This window comes from Lissotriton vulgaris, chromosome 2_1, assembly GCF_964263255.1.
Source record: "Lissotriton vulgaris chromosome 2_1, aLisVul1.2, whole genome shotgun sequence".
NCBI lineage: Eukaryota > Metazoa > Chordata > Amphibia > Caudata > Salamandridae > Lissotriton > Lissotriton vulgaris.
In genome coordinates, this window is record NC_141687.1 from 431,824,334 (window position 1) to 431,840,926 (window position 16,593).

General features: G+C 43.2%; 1 protein-coding gene across 1 annotated transcript in view; it reads right to left on the reverse strand.

Moving 5' to 3' along the window:
* Positions 1-5,108, reverse strand: part of LOC147730528 (gamma-crystallin-1-like) — a 35,012-nt gene extending 29,904 nt beyond the window's left edge. Inside the window, exon 1 of the mRNA XM_086958570.1 lies at positions 5,094-5,108. Coding sequence (XP_086814696.1) covers positions 5,094-5,102 — 9 coding nt within the window. The 5' untranslated portion in view covers positions 5,103-5,108. The remainder of the gene's footprint in view (positions 1-5,093) is intronic.
* Positions 5,109-16,593: the final 11,485 nt, after the last annotated feature.

Genomic DNA, 16,593 nt, shown 5'->3' on the forward strand with positions numbered 1-16,593 from the left:
GGATGGTGTCATCAGTGATGTCATGAGTGATGTCACTGACCATGTCATGAGTGATGTAATATGTGACGTCATCAGCAGTGCATTACAGGCGCGCAAGTTATAGTGAGTCCAACTAACTATAACGTGGGAATTTCAATGGTTTTATGTCAGTAAAATTTCCAGCTAACTATAAATGGTGTGAAATCTATGGTTTTGTCAGTGAATTTAATAGGTTTTTTAAATGCTAATTCCTAACTATAACTGGTGTGAAACCTATGGTTTTTTCAGTGAATTTCAAAGGTTTTTTAAATGCTAATTCCTAACTATAACTGGTGTGAAACCTATGGTTTTTTCAGTGAATATATATATATATCAGAAATTGCAGCCATTTCAGCAACGAGAAACACTACGAAGATCTTAAAACTATTGCAAACCACCAGAAATGGAAGGGCACTATCTGACAAGAAACACAGACTGCGTAGCTGCCACGTTTTAAGAGTGCTTATGTGTGACATTTTCAAGGTTTTAGGGTACCTATGAAGGGCATTCAGCTACTAAATGTATGACACTGAGTGACACTTTTTTTGCAAGCAAAATCAACAAATTTAGTACATGGAAACAGATAAACATAACAAATTACATTAATTTGAGCAAGGATAAGCTTTGAAAATAACTTGAAACTGCTGCAAAACACCTAATCACACTGTAAAACGATTGTATACCCACAATCTACTCTAGTGATTTCACACTTGTGATCATTGTTGATTCTTGCAGAGCCACAGAAATTGCATTTGCCAGTATCAAATTGCTAGATCATGTTTGGCCACGGAGCACCTTAGCGCACTTTGTTCAGCAATCCAACTCCTTTTCTTTTTGTAATCTGAACCTTATTGCATGCTGTTCCTAAACACAAACATCACTGATTCTAGGCTTGCCCCGTAGTGTAACAGGCCACTTACCAACGGGAAAATCCTGCCTAGGGCTGCAGGGTCTAAGCTGCAAAGTGAAACTCACAGCCGACAGCTGCTCTGCTGAGAGCTGCTCACAGACAGTGCTATGCTCGAGTCCTCGTTCTAATTTTCCCTCCTACTTTTCACGTGGTCACATTCATTCCGTCGACCGCATTAAATGTACTGGTGGCAGGATTGAGAAAAGATGAGCCATAAAACAATTTCAGTCAGCCATCTTATGAGGGGGAAGTAAACCAACTGACGAGGACCCTGCTGCAGTTAAATGGCTTCCTAAATGTTCTCTGCACGGTTTCATAGTCGGGTTTCTTCATGCCACGTGGTAAACGGTTGCTCAATCCATATGCAGCTTAAAAATACAGCAACCTGAGAACTCGGCTACAAATGTTGGGTGCATAACAACCAGCAGTGCCTTCCTTCGCCCTGACAATTCAAGATGAATATTATATTCAGGGCATTACGGCCAGAGGTGGAATTAGGGACCCTGGATCGCGTCTGAAAATCCTGTGATGTTGGGCTAATCACATAATCTCCCATGTGCCTTAACAAATAATCGTGACTTTGTAAAAGACGCGTGCTCCGCTATTTACACTGCAAAAAAATGTATACATTTGGTATTTTGTCTAAGAGGTGTTCTCTGTGCATTATTAATGTACATTGAACATGTAAATCCCACCTCAGAAGAGAACCTTAGGCCTGAATTGGAATAAGAATTTGCTTGGCCCCCATATCTACTGCGGTTATTCAGTGGGTCTGCTATTTATACCTTTTTCGTGGGCCAGGACAGCAAATGAAAGTAAATGCTAAAGTATATTTTCATTTCACTCACGTTGCCCAATTGAGATGCGAGTCGTCCAGGTCACTGAATTTGCCAGGGTGCAGCAGCTGACAGCACACTTCACCCGGGCCAGGCTGGCTAGGGGCCGGTGCGAGCTGCAGCAGGAAGCTACGAGAGCCACTAATGGTTCGCGGGCGGTGAGGCAAATTCAGCAACCAGCCTGAGCCGTCGGCAATAAACTGAACTGTCGGCAATAAACTGAACTCCCCGCTCAATAACAAGACAGGATGTGACGACGGTCACGTCCACCGTGGTGCTGGCACGTTACGTACTCACTAGCACATAACCTGACGGGGCCCGATAGGCTGCCGCCTGCAAAATAGTGCCGCCTGGGGTAGACCGTCCCCCTCGCCCCCCCCCTAGCTACGTGTGTCCCGAGCACTGGAGTGTGAAAAGTGCTGGCTGGGTGGGGCCGGCAAGTGAAACTGAGTCAGTAACGCTCACGCATTGCCCGGAGGCCGCCAAATCCTGCCAGGGGGCCGCCAGTGATCCTTCCGATCCGATCCTGGTCGTGGCGGCCCCTGGGATTTGGCGGCCCTGTGCAGGTGCACAGTTTGCACATGCCTTGGGCCGGCCCTGGACCTGGTCTTCCAATGTCGTGAGACAAGTTTTTGCTTCTCCTTGTGCCACTGGCATCCGTTTTTTTCTCGTTCAGGTCTACGGGAGGTGGCAGGAGATAGCACGCCAGCCACAACTGACTCACACCGACTGCCCCTTGGCTGGTATTGCATTAACGTATGTACAGCCCCTAGATGTGAAGCTGGGGACAAGGGGCACACAGGCACTCAGTAGCCATACCGCTTTCTTTGGGCCAGAGTAGGCCCCTGCAGCACATACTGCTGTATCTTTAGATCAGGGGTCTCGAAACCGGTCCTGGAGGGCCGGATCCATGCCAGATTTTTTGGATATCCCCATTGAGATACATGTAGTAATTTTAAAAATCTGGCATGGATCCGGCCCTCCAGGACCGGTTTAGGGACCCCTGCTTTAGATGAACTAAATCCTGAAAGAAGCAGCAAACTAACGGACTGCCTGTAGCTACGAAACTGAAATATATTCTTTAGGTGGCACCTGTTTTTAGTGTGGATTATTTCTGGAACGTTTGAAGACATATGGGCATATGTATCAATACTCTGTTTGCGATTCTCAAATAGCGATTTTTTGAGAATTGCTATTTGAGAATCGCAAACAAGATGTAATTAAAAATTCGCAAATAGTTAGCGATTCCTTGGCATTCCTTATTTGCGATTAGCAAATTGCGAATCGCAATTAAAGAATACCTTCCCATTCATTCCTATGGGGAGAGTTGTGGCGCCGCGGCCAGTGCGACTGATGCTGGAATCTGGGGATCAAGGTTCGATCACCGGCAGCAGATTAGCCCAGCACCATGTGACTCTGGGCAATAGCTTGCTTAATCTTCCCGACAGCGCCTGGAGACCCTTATGGGTGATTGTTTGCGCTTTACAAATGTGGATTATTATTATTATTATTATGGGCCAGGAGGCCCATAGGAATGAATGAGAAGACATTCTCAATTTGCGATTCGCAATTAGAGAATCGCAAATTGAGAATAATTTCAAGTGTGCAAGGGTGTCATAAGGACACCCTGATGCACCCCTGAAATGAGCATGTGTGCACATATGGCGCACATACATGCCCTGAGGGCATGTATGTGCGCCACATGGCACTTTGAAAAATGCCAAAAAGTGAATTTTTCAAAGAAATCGTAAATTACCACCAACTTGAAGTTGGTGGTAATTTGAGATTTCTTAAGGAGAAATCGCACAACTTGGGTGCTTGGTACATCGCATTTAAGAAATCGCAATTTGCGATTCCTTAAATGCTTTTGCAAAATAGGAAATCGCAAATTTTGCGATTCCCTATTTTGTAATGCCCTTTTGGGATGATACATCCCAAAATGCCTTTTCCCGTTCGCAAACGGGCCGATTCTGAGAATCGCCCCGTTTGCGCACGTGAAAAGGGCTTGATACATATGCCCCTATATAGTGAATTGTATTACTGTCAACTTACAAACAAGCAGCTAAGAGTGCCAGTTCCTAAATTCATTTCAGTATAAAAAATATACAAGGTAGTTTCCAAAAACTGCTGAAATCTGTGAGTTGGATCCTGCCCACAAACCAGAAAGTATTAAAGCAGGCACAATCTCTCTCACACAGCATACCTGGTCCCCCCCACCCACCCCTGCTGAAGGGTGAGGTTACAGTGAAGCATGTGGAAAGTAAATAAAGAGCTTTGCCTGGAACAAGACTGGGTTGATAACACATTCTGGGCACCCTCGGGCAAATGTGAGGAGATTGTTATCTTTACATGCCTGTTTATGGAGGAAGCCTGGGGCAGTGATCCTGATGCTGCATTCCTCATTCTGTCGACCGCACTGGGAGATTAGGGGAACTGGACTGCAAACAGTAACCCCAGCAGGAAGCAGCGAAGAAAATAGTCCCATAAAACATCAGATAATCACACAAAGCGCAATGATACAGTACGCGGCCCATGCTCCCTGGAAAGAACGAAAGGCAAATAGTAGGGACAAAGAGGCAGAACTGACAACTAGCAAGAAAGGTTTTTTAAAGGACACCAAAGCAAACAAATGAAAAGCAGGGGATGGCTGAAAGCCCCTAAAGAAGTGTACTAAAGTATACACGAGGCCTTGAATGTTCGACCTAACAACAGGAAGAGTGAGAAGAAGGAGGGAGGTTTTATGGATCATTCCTTCGACCCTCTCCTAGAAAGGGAAAATAGCTGTACAGTAGTGAGTATTAGGGAGTGACTGGACGCTCTCACTCCCTCAGATTGGAATGGTAGGAGGAAAGGAAGAAGAGGAGGTAGTCACGTTTCTGTTCAAGAAAACCGTCACCCAATCAACTCCAGGCCGTCCATATAAATGATGTGTAAATAGGCAGGCATTGTTAGGTCAAATATGATACAGTACACATCGGCTCCATACGCCCAGGGCCTGCTTTAAAAGTGACACATGTGGTTCAGTAGAACTAAACCTACATTAGAACCTAACACATAGGATTCACACAAAACAGTCCAGAGAAACTCAAGAAATCTGTGCCAACCTTAGTACATTTCCAGAAAACCCAGAGTTTTGTGCAAGTGGAAATTGTGTGTACGCTAATCTGACAGAAATGTATATATTTATATACTCAATTTACATTTGTTTTTCTACAGGGATTGTATCTTTGATGAGCTACTGAAATGCACCCCAATTACGAGCGGGGTATTTCGTTCCACACACACACGGCTCTGAACTGAACTCTTTAGGACGAAACCCGTAGTCTTACCTTTCCCATGTTGGCTGTTGGATGTGGTACCTCGCTGCCCATAGACGACGCCTTTATATACACACACACTCACACCAGGAATGCAAGCTCAACAGGGTTTGCATTTCTGCCCACTACGGAGAATGCCGGCCCCTATTCATCCTGAATTGTGCTAGGGACGTTTGTGCTTTGAATGGTTGGTTTTGTTTGTGTTTATAATGGGGGTGGGGTGGTGGTTCAATGACGTTGTCAGACGAAACCTGCACTCCAGTACAGGGGCCGGCCAGACATGCTATTGTGCATTATGTGCTGACAACATTTGTGTCAGCTTCGGACTTACCCATTAACACACGGGTAGCAGGTAACACAGTGGTGTTTTTATTAAAGCAAACCATTAATGAATCTATGCAACAGTCGTTACCAGGCCTACTTGACCCCGAGGCCTATCCATCTATGGATGTATTTATCCAGCTTCAAATCATGGAACAACGGTGGAACCGTATCTTAAGCTGTTTTTACAAGGATGAGGTTGCAATTCCAGTTTGCAAAATAATAATTAAAAGTTATCCGTAGAATTTCATTACCCCTCTACTTTCATTAACAGGGCAACTTATCCAGGCAGCCAATCGGTTAATGCTTTTGTCCAGCTTCAAAACAATAGAACATGGTGACTCAGAATATGCTATATCATTACGGTACCACTGAAAAATATGGAGGGCAGCCTATTTTAGTTTAGGGTGATGTTTATTTTCAGTACTATAGTTTATGTCATTTCTGGAAAGTGTTTGGTAGTGTAGTTGAATTTAATCAATACGAAATTGTGACCAGGAATGAACAGCATACTATAATCAGTAAAATACTGGATATATCAAATAGTAGGCAAACTATACTTTAATCAATTGTATTTATTTATTTAGTTGTTATCTGAGGTGCTTCGGTAAAATACTGAATCAGTAAAATTACCAAATTTGTAATTTGACATGTAGGTAGCACTGTAATCAGTGCTACAGGGGTTTAAGAATTCGTTATTTACCACCAACTAGAAGTTGGTGGTAAATAATGAAAACCCTTTAAAACGTTTTTGTTTTGCCTTTTAAACAGTGCCTTGTTGCAGAAATACATGCCCTAAGGGCATGTATGTCTGCAACATGTGCACCCATACACAATTGAATGGTGCAACAGGGTGTTAAAGTGACACCCTGCCACCCTTCAATGTGGAGAAGTGTGGCTCACTGGTTAGAGCAGGCAGACCCTGAAGCAGAGGTCAGACCCGGGACCAGGGTTCAATTCCCGACGCGGCAGGTTCTTGAGCTCAAATGTCCATGGACTCGATAATTCTCGCTTCGGTGCCTGACCTAATCATGGGTTCACACTCTGCAACTCTGGGCATTCAGCTTGCTTAATCTCCACAACGGCCCCTCTGCGGCGGGATGCCTGGCTTTCACCTTGGGGATGCCCTGTAGGGGCTATCTCACAGGGAAAAGCCAGGACAGGTTCCCAAGGCAAGCGCGGAGATACCCCTTCGGGGGTCGAATCTGGCGCTATATAAGAATATAATAATAATAATAATAAAAATGTTTCCCCCAATTACCGAATCGGTATTTACCGATTCGGTAATTGACATTCATTTCTATGGGCCTCCCCCTCTGTAACTTCAGGGTCGATGGACTCCACAAGGGGAAATACCTTCCTCACTCATTGATTTCCCTATACCTATCAGCATGTCTGGGAGCTCTGCTTCGTGTTTCTTAATTGCTAAGTATATCTGTGTGCGTCCGTGAAGCTGCATAGTGTCGACTGAGCCCATGTAAAGTAGGGAGAATTGCATGCCCGCCCCAGCTGTCTCTAGAGGGGTGCCAGGGCCGAGTCAGGCGGAAATCGACATGACAGTGACTCTGCCCCAGGCCAAGTGGCCCTCAGAAACACCGCCCATAAGTGGGTGGCTGCAGCGACCCTACTTAAAACTCTGTGTGAGTAAATAGTCTGTATATGCTACTCTGAGCTAGCCCACAGGCTGTGATGTCATCGGGTTGCACTGCTTTATTTCATGCATTCATTCACTCACGCACCCACCCTGGCATGTAGGCAGCAGTAGACAGGGTCTAAGGGGGCCTGCCAGCTTAACGTTCATTCACTCACGTGCTACGACTTGTAAGCCCGGGACACACCAGATATTGCCCCATTGCAACCAGAATGGGGGGGAGGAGGGTCTCCCTGTCGAATTCCTGGCTATCTTTGAACCGGCTTACTATGATGTTTCACTCAGCCCTGTCTGGATTCCCCAAACTGTGGTGTCCCGCAGCATGTCCAGGGGGTTGGTGTGTTTCTTGCGACTTAACACCATGCTGGGTCAGATATGATAGTAGCAATTTGCCCTTACGAGGGCTATTTAGTCCGCAGACATTCCAGGTGTGGAGAATCAAGTCTACAGCCCTTCTAGTGTTCCCCATTGGAAGGGAAACTTGAGCTCGCCTCTTGGCCAGGATCACTTATATTTTGTGGCGATTTGAACATCTCGCTTGGACCTGCATTTAACAAGCAGAAGCAGCAAAGCTACTCGGGCCGCAAACCGAGAGTATTCAATGCAATCAGCTGGCTCAGAGACAGCTATGACCTGGTGGATGTTTGGGACGCTAAAAACTAGTCCGACCCGGGATACACATACTTTTCATCCCCCATAATAAGTATGTTAGAATTGAATATATACTTGTAACGAGGGACTTATCCAACCAAGCTACAATTATTAAATATCCCAAAATAATCTCTGATCATAATGCACTAACCCTTACAATCAAATTAACAACTTTTAGCAGACAACAAGCTAACTGGACATTTGATAGGAAATTATTGGCTAATAGGGATTATATTAAATATATTACCAGTTGGGCTCAAGGATTTTTTGATACAAACCGCTTCAGCACCCCTAGATGTGTGGTATGGGATTGTTTTAAAGCTGCTCTTAGGGGGGAAACGATTAGCTATGTAGCCAGAATCAAAAAACAACGAGATTGTGAGAACAACCAGAGAATACACAAGCTAGCCAGGGTAGAAGAAGAACATATTGCATTAATAGCTCAAGGGGAGGATGGGAAACACACGATGTACCAAATGCTTCTATTAAAAACAGACTTAAATACTGGGTTGACCCAGAAAGCCGCAGAAACCTATAAAGTACCCCAAAGAAATGTTTATGAGAATGGGGAAAGGGTTGGTAAACAACTTGCACTGCGAACTCGTCAGAAAGTCTCCTATAATGTAAATTCTTCTATTAAATCAGGCAGCCACGTACATACACAATCAGCAGACATAATTGAAGTGTTCCAACACTACTATCAAAAACTCTACCAAAAGGATAGCTTAGCTAACAGAGATGAAATATTTCTAAGGGATTTTATAATTGATACAGATACGAGCAGGGGCATAGTTGCCATAACTAGAGAAGATCTCAAGAAAGAAATCACTCTTACAGAACTACAAATAGCTCTTTCCGCTCTTGCCTCAGGGAAAGCTGCAGGCCCAGATAAAATTCCTCTAGAATTATATAAAGCCCTGGGTGAGTTTATAGGCCCTCTTCTACTTGATTTATTTCTTGGTATACAATGGAGCGGCATTTCCCCTGAGTCAAGGAAAGAAACAAACATAATTATTTTCCCAAAAAGGGCAAACCCACTGATTTACCATCATCATATCGCCCAATATCATTAATCAACTCTGACTCAAAGCTATATGCTAAAATCATGGCTAATCGGCTTAGGAGGGATGTCGAACATCTGGTCTCCCTGTGCCAGCATGGCTTCATCCCCGGAAAAGGCACCACTGATCACACTCGCAGAGCTATCTCTCTCTTTGACATCATATCCGGGACGAAGGGCCAGATGTCGATGATCCTCTTAGATGCCGAGAAGGCCTTCGACTGTATGTCGTGGGATTTCCTATAGTTGGTCTTGGCGTATAACAATTTTGGGCCTAATTTTGTAAAATCAATAAGATCAATGTACCAGGATTCTAAAGCTAAGCTTCAAATAATGGGTCTCAAATCGGGCACAATACAAATTTCAAGAGGTACAAGGCAAGGCTGCCCCTGCACCCCGATCTTATTCGCTCTCTATATTAACCCCCTGATTTTGAAGCTTCTAGAAAACCAGGCCATTAAACCTGTCGTGGTCGGCTTATATGATACCAAAATACTATCTTGTGCCGACGACATTGCAGTTTTAACAACCAACAAGGCTGAGGCAATCATAGAAATAGAGGCTATTACACAAGCATATGGCCATTACTCAGGATATTCCCTCAATAAAGATAAAACAATCATACTGTGTACCGATAACATTAACATTACTGACTCCAGAAAGCGGAAATAGCAACATATCTTGGGGTATGTATAAGTCCAGATGTCTAATCTATCTCTAAATTTAACTACAAGCCATTAATGAACACCATGAGAAGGGACTTAGCACAAGTCAATAGCTTACACTTGTCAATTATCGGCAGGGGGAATTTATTAAAAATGAACATACTTCCCAGGGTACTGTATCTATTCCGGGCAATCCCCTTGTATTGAGGATAACATTATTAAGGTCCTCGAATCTCAGATGTCAAAAATTGTTTGGCAGAATGGCAAAATTAGGAGATCCTTGAAATATCTATCCTTGCCACAGCACAGAGGCGGTTTAGCAATTCCCAACATGCCACTCTACTTCTGGGCTGCTTTTCTCCAACCAATGGCGCCACTCCTTAATATCACCTTGTCCACTGATAATGCAGGGCGCATAGAAATACCCTCTATTTATGAGCTGTCAATAGGGATGAAAGCTAAATGCCTCTTTCTAAGACAACTAGAACCAAGCTATTTTAAAAAGGTAAAATGTAAAGTTATTTTTAGCGCTTGGAAAGTTTGGTCAAAAATTTCTAAGTATATGTTGATTCCGAGGATCAATCGGTACACTCCTCTGTGGCATTCCTCAGTGCTCCCTACACTGGCTAACATTGACATCACTAAAAAGTGGGAAGGCATAGGAATTACTACAGTTTGGGACTTTCTGGGAGAGGATATGTATACCACCTTCTCGGATCTACAGAGCAATTTTAATGTATCTAATGGTGATTACTTTAAATTCATTCAAATTAATATGATTCCAAGGCAAAAAACATCTAATATTAATCTAGAAAGGATCCTACTCATAGAAACCATATTCAAAAGCACTACCAGAATTGGCTTAATATATGGGATGCTTCTTGAAAAGCTTACGGACGACTTGGAACAAACCGAAGTACTATGGGCAGGCAAGCTGGCTAATCCAAATGTAGATATTGATATGAGCTTATCTTTAAAATCACGCCTGCTCATATCGTCCAGCTTAAAAGCCCAGCTGTATAAGCCTATCTATAATTTGTATTTTACTCCGGCAAAGCTATATGCATGGGGAAAAAGGATAAATGATGAGTGCCCTAGATGCGGTGTGGGTCCAGCTACACTGATACACATGTTTTGTGAATGTGATGAATTAACATTGATTAAGACAATGATATTAGAATTTTGGGAGGAGGTGTTCGGGCTTAAAGTAGCCGATTCTCCTACCTTATATATGCTAGGCTATGATAGCTTGCTTGAACTAAATTTGGAGGAGGAATCAACCCTGTTTATTGCTACGGCTGTGTACAGAATAATACTCACTGGAAAGATCCAGACCCACCGAGCTTTCAAATGTGGTCGACTCACTTCCTGGGGGTGTTTAATCAGGAGAGAGCCATTTATGCCACTTGGGGAAGGCAATCTAGAATGCGGGCAGCAATATCTGGTCTCCTATTACAGCTTGGAGCACAGGGTTCAGATCAATATAACACCTCTCTTACTGTATAATAGTACTATGTATTCTTCTCTATATTACTGTATTGATTTATATTCTAGATATAAATTGAGATGTATAAGTTATTCTAGCTACTCAGTATAAGCTCATGAAATTCTTCATATTTTCTAATAACCTGTCTTCGATGTAAGTATACTTTCTTTTTTATTCTAAAATCATGCTCTTCTCCTATGGATATCTGTATTATCTGGAGTTGTTTAATAATAAAAAAAAATAAAAAAAGGAAAGGGAAACAAGCAGTGGCATAGCCAATAGGTCTCGCCTTTGGGACCTTGTAAGTATATAGTTATGCAGCACAATATCCTTGGTGCAACAACTTCAACTGTTGCATGGCTAAACACTTATAAGGTCCCAAAGGCGAGACCTATTGGCTATGCCAATGCTTGTTAATGGATCGCCTTCAGTGGAAATCAACCAAAAAGTCAGACGGACTCCCAGCATCCTCTTTGATGTCAAATGTGCCTTTCTGCTCGAGCCTTCCGACTCTATGTAGCAACCTACCGGGAAACTGGCAGAAAATCGCACAGCAGTGCATGGTTTAAGTCTGCAATGGCGGTCCATTCTTGTGTGTCTGTTGGAGGAGTTTACATTTCATCTCCTGTCAGACCCTCTAAAATGTGTGTATAACAAGCGCCACTTGTCACAAGTGTGACCCATTAGAATGTATCGCTTTCCTGTCCATGTGTCAGGAGCATAGATTTTTTTTTCCTGTGCGGATGTGAAATGTGTGTACACCCTATCTCATTGTGTCTGTTGTTTCTTTCATGTTTTCTAATGCTTGATGTGTTTCTCCATCCATTTTGCCAGTATTAAGTAACCTGCTTTTATACTGTGCTCTCAGTCGACCATTTCTGTATTTGACTAGGCTACATAGCTGTCCTTTTCATATAGAACTTTATCGTGCTGATCAAACTTCTGACCTGACTGTGACCTTCAACAAACTGCATTTTAATTCACTTGCAGGCTGTTATGGTGCATAGAAAGAGATTTGCATAGGAGCCAGGGCGTGGGAACTTGCAAATTGTATTTTTATGCAACCTTTACAAAGCTTTAGAGGAAATCTTTCCCGCTTTGTGAAAGATGTTCATTGTTGTACTTCCCACACTTTCTGCTGAAAATCCTGACAGTTTGTCGCACGCATCCTTAGTTAACATTAATAAAATTGATCTACATAAGTTATACTTTGCACAGATAAATTGGTTTGCTTTTCCTGCTCAATGCCATTATGCACAGAAAAGAAATGCAAATGATAAAGAGAAATCAAGCAAATATTCGCCATTGAGGATGTAAACTTGTAGAAGAAACATTTGCCCCCTTTGTTAAGGTTGTCGGGTTTCGATTAGTGAAAATCCTATCCTTCTAGAGAATGTCTTTGTAGTGGTGACTCTAACCAGCATATTTCAGAACCTTCACAAAGGGTGACAACAATCCGAATTTTATATAACATTTTTTTGGATGAAACATTATTACAAGACGCTTGATCGGGGCTGTTTAATACAGCAGTGGGAATGGCTGCGAGGACCAAGTCAGCACTCTTGATGTTAATCTTGCATATTTAATTAGAATGCAGGATGTGCTGTTCATAGGCTGGCTGCAGCATTTCGTACTGTGGTTATCAAAAGTATAGAAGGCTCAGCCCCCCAGGTTTCACATTTGGACAGGTTGGTTCATTACTTGAAGCAGCCGAGTGTAACTGACAGGAAACATTATCAACATTTACAAACCACACCACAGATCAGGCATACAGATAGATACTGTATCGACTACATGTTTTTACCCAGCGCTGGCTCCTGTAGTTAAACAGTGGGTATTTATATTACCCAGCTCAACAGAACTCATTTATCAACCTCCGAAGGATGAAATGAAAATAAGCCAGTTATGTTGCCAATGGCAGGCACACAAACACATAAAAGGTCCTCAGCTCTGCTTCCTCCACCCGCTCAACGCTGTATTTACAGACACACAAGGCATCGGATAATGTTGAAACAATGCCACTGCCAAATGATTATGAAAATATGATTTTGATTAATCACGTAGTAGGCAAGGAAATTTGCATTTGGTAATTAAACTTAGAGAGAAAGGGAGAGAGACATGCAAAGTCATCCAGTTGCTTTGCCTTAAAGGTTGGGGGTAAACATACTCAAATTTGGAGTGGTGGGGGCGGTGTAGCGGGAGACGAGCGCCCCAAAAATAACTTTTTATACATCGGGGAAGCAACTTTGAAAAGATTTATACCCTGAAGTTGGGTCGCTCGGAAACAATATACATTGATGCTTAATGTGGCTGGTTAGCTATGTTTTTTTATGGAAAAATGCAATTATAAATTACGAGTCCCATAGTTGAGAAAAGGATAGTGCATGAATGGAGTCTTTGTTTGGGCAATTATGTAATGTCGAGAGTCCAATTATGGGAATGAAAGGATTTTAGTAATAAAGGAAAAATGTATCAAAAAACAACAAACAAGCGGCGTCTTTAAAAGAAAATGCAGGCATGTGACATAGTGGGAGCATGTTGGCCACAGAGAAAAATCAAGCCCGGGAGTGGTGCACACCCGAGCTTCTAGGAATTTAAAGAATTCAGCTGGCACACTGCGAAACAGATAGCGCCGCTGCTCGCTCCCAAATGTTGGATGCCGTGCATGCACGAGTGCCCATTGGAAACAGTGCAGCACATGCAAGAGATTTACAAAAAGTGAAGACTGATTCCAAAAGGTCACTCTTGGGCAGCGCAAGCGTGCTGCGCTAGGCTCGGCCTAAAAAGGGTTAGGCTAGTCATTTCTAGAAAAGTAGTCACTACTTCATACCATCTTGTCCGGAAAAAAGGGGTAGAGAAAAGACAGAGAGATAAACAAAGTATAGGAATAACAATCAAATCAAAGTCTCGCAAAGCAGCTCCCACACTAGGAGAAGAAATCCCAGTGAATCCCAATGAAGCCCATAATAGGAACCAAAACGTAAACAAATCTAAACATGGCATCATCCTCAGGGTGGGCAACACGTCGGAGCTTGGTGCCCATGTTAAGTAAAGTTCTTATTACTGTTTTATAAGGGTTGAGCCGGACACTTTGCATAATGAGGCAGGGTATGCAACAACACTGAAATAACAGTATGAGATGACTAGTTGTCTCCCAGCATAACAACACTTGCAATATGATCACATCAGGGACAGTCAGCAAGGATTAAGGAGTTTGGGGTTTGCAGAAATGTTAATGTCCAGAGAGGAGCATTCCTGGGTGTTGTTGGTTGATGGAGGGCTGCCCGGTCATAGTCGTTTACAGAATGCAAGGACATCAGCTGGGTTGTCGAAGAAATGGTGTTTACCTTCCGATACTACTCTGAGTTTGGCAGGGTAGAGAATGCTGTACTTTATCCCATACTTTCTTAGCTGTGCCTTTGTGTCTGTGAATTTACATCTCGCCTCTTGCACCATCAGGGTGTAGTCGGGGTAAATTGAAAAAGTGGTCCCCTGATAAAGTAGAGAGGACTTCTCCCAGATGGAATATGGTATCACGGTCCCGATAATTCAGAAGGCACCCAGTGATAGGCCGTGATGGCGTTGAAGGAGGGGAGTAAGGGACCAAGGACTAGTGTGCCCTCTCCATGAGGAAGATAGAGGAAAAGTGCTGCGTAACAAACACTGTTTCAATGTCCATTTTAATTTACTACAGGGTCTAAGACTCGAAGGACCCAGCCACTTTCACATGCTGATACTGCTCCTTTGCGTTCACCTCTTGTCTCACTGCGGTACTCACACTTATCCACTCTCCCTTTCCTCCCACTTCATTCTGTTTGTCTTACCCCTTTTATTCACCTCTCTGCTCCCTTTTCCTCTCATCCTAAGTGAGCAGTTTCCCTTGTACTGCAATGTCATTCTATCTTTTGTTGTGGACCCTGCAGGCTATCCTGCTTTTTATTCATATAGGGGCAGGGAACACTTCACACCTAAGGACTAATTCATTACTTATCTGATATCTATTATCCTCATGCAGATGCTGTGATTAGGCTCAGAGAGAGGACCCAGCTGAAGTAATTGCTAAAATAGAAAATAAATAAACTCCTAGGGGCCCCCTGGGCCTCGAAACTCTGGATTCTTCACAAGTGTGGGCCCCATGGCTGCAACCAGAAGCAGGTCCCTGGGCAGCTGCCCACACTTCCCATGCCTAGCGCCGGCTGAGAGAACAGCAAAGAGCTTTTACAGGAATGCTAATTGGATTGTAGAATATAAAAGTACATTTAGAAAAAAGATAGAGAGTGCATGTAAGCTGAAAGAAAATGTGTAGCTTTTAGACACTATACTAGGAGGGAAAGTAGAAGGGTACACAGATGACAACATTAACTAAAAATGTATGGAGCAGGAAAGGCAAAAGAGGAATTGGTATTCTGAATGAATATTAATTTTATTATGCAAATATAAATGAATGTATTTGATATTAGATGTGGGCGCTTGCTTATAGTATGCAATTTAATAGCATGTAATTTGCATGAGCTCATTCAGGCAGGCAGACACTTACAGACCCTAGTTACACTCCTACAAAAGCACTTATGTACCCATCTCACCCCCATAAGACCACTCACACACCCATTTATTTACCTGTACGTTCATGTTTGAGTACTAGTTTGCCCATACAGTCTGGGATTACATCCACAGAATGCATTCTACACCACTTGAAGAGTTTCAAGAAGACAACTTCAGTACTCTTGAAAAGGGAGAACTCTGATTGTAGTTGACCTTATAATCAAGTCCCCTAAGGGTACTGGATCTGGGGAGGAAGGAAAGGAGTAGAGAAATGCATGGGCAAGGGTCTATAGGAGCGAGGGGATTCCCCCACAGAGAAAGCGTTCTTTGCTGGATTCAATGCAGAAATCAGTCTCTCCTCCCAAACCCAGTCCCCTGAGGAGGTTAAGGAAGGGCCAGCTGAGAGGGGCCTATGCTGCAGCTGGCCCAGGTGGCTGCTGAGGAGAGAAAGGCTGAGAGAGCCCTGGAGGAGAAAATAGTCTTGTTGGCTCATAACGTAACTGTCAAGGATTTGGACTTGAATGTCAAAAAGATGTTAGAGTCTAGCAAAAATGGTAGGAACAAAACTACGTTGTCTAGTGCAGAACAAAGTGCTCATATACCCAGAGGATAGCTGGCCTTTAGAGTCACATTCTGGTGATGGAAGGGACACCCTAGTGGCTCTATAGAAGGGGAAGAGATTGAGGTATCCCATTATGAAGGAGGCCCTTGTCTGTAAGTATGAATTTACTCAAGAGAAGTGCAGGTTAACCCCTTCAGCGCGGCGCGAATTTTCGCACTGTGCTGAAGGTTCTAATGAGCCTATCGGCTCATGACGGAACAGTTCAGTCATGAGCACAGCTCAACCGACGCTCATGACGGAACTGTTCCGTCATGAGCATGGAAGGGGTTAAAGTACAGGCGCAGACAGAAAGTGTGTCATTAGTCCTTGGAGGATTTTGTGGGGTGCTATTGAAATGTTTGCAAAACGTATCGCTGTTTTTTTAAGAAGCTTTTTCTAACAGTTTTATACTTTTTCTTTCTTTTCCAAAGAGAACTGGGAAGAAAGAACTGGCTTAAGACTGTGAAAAACATAAGATTCCACAGAAATCTAAGAAAACAATTAAAGATTTCTGCTGATGGTACTATATATTTTT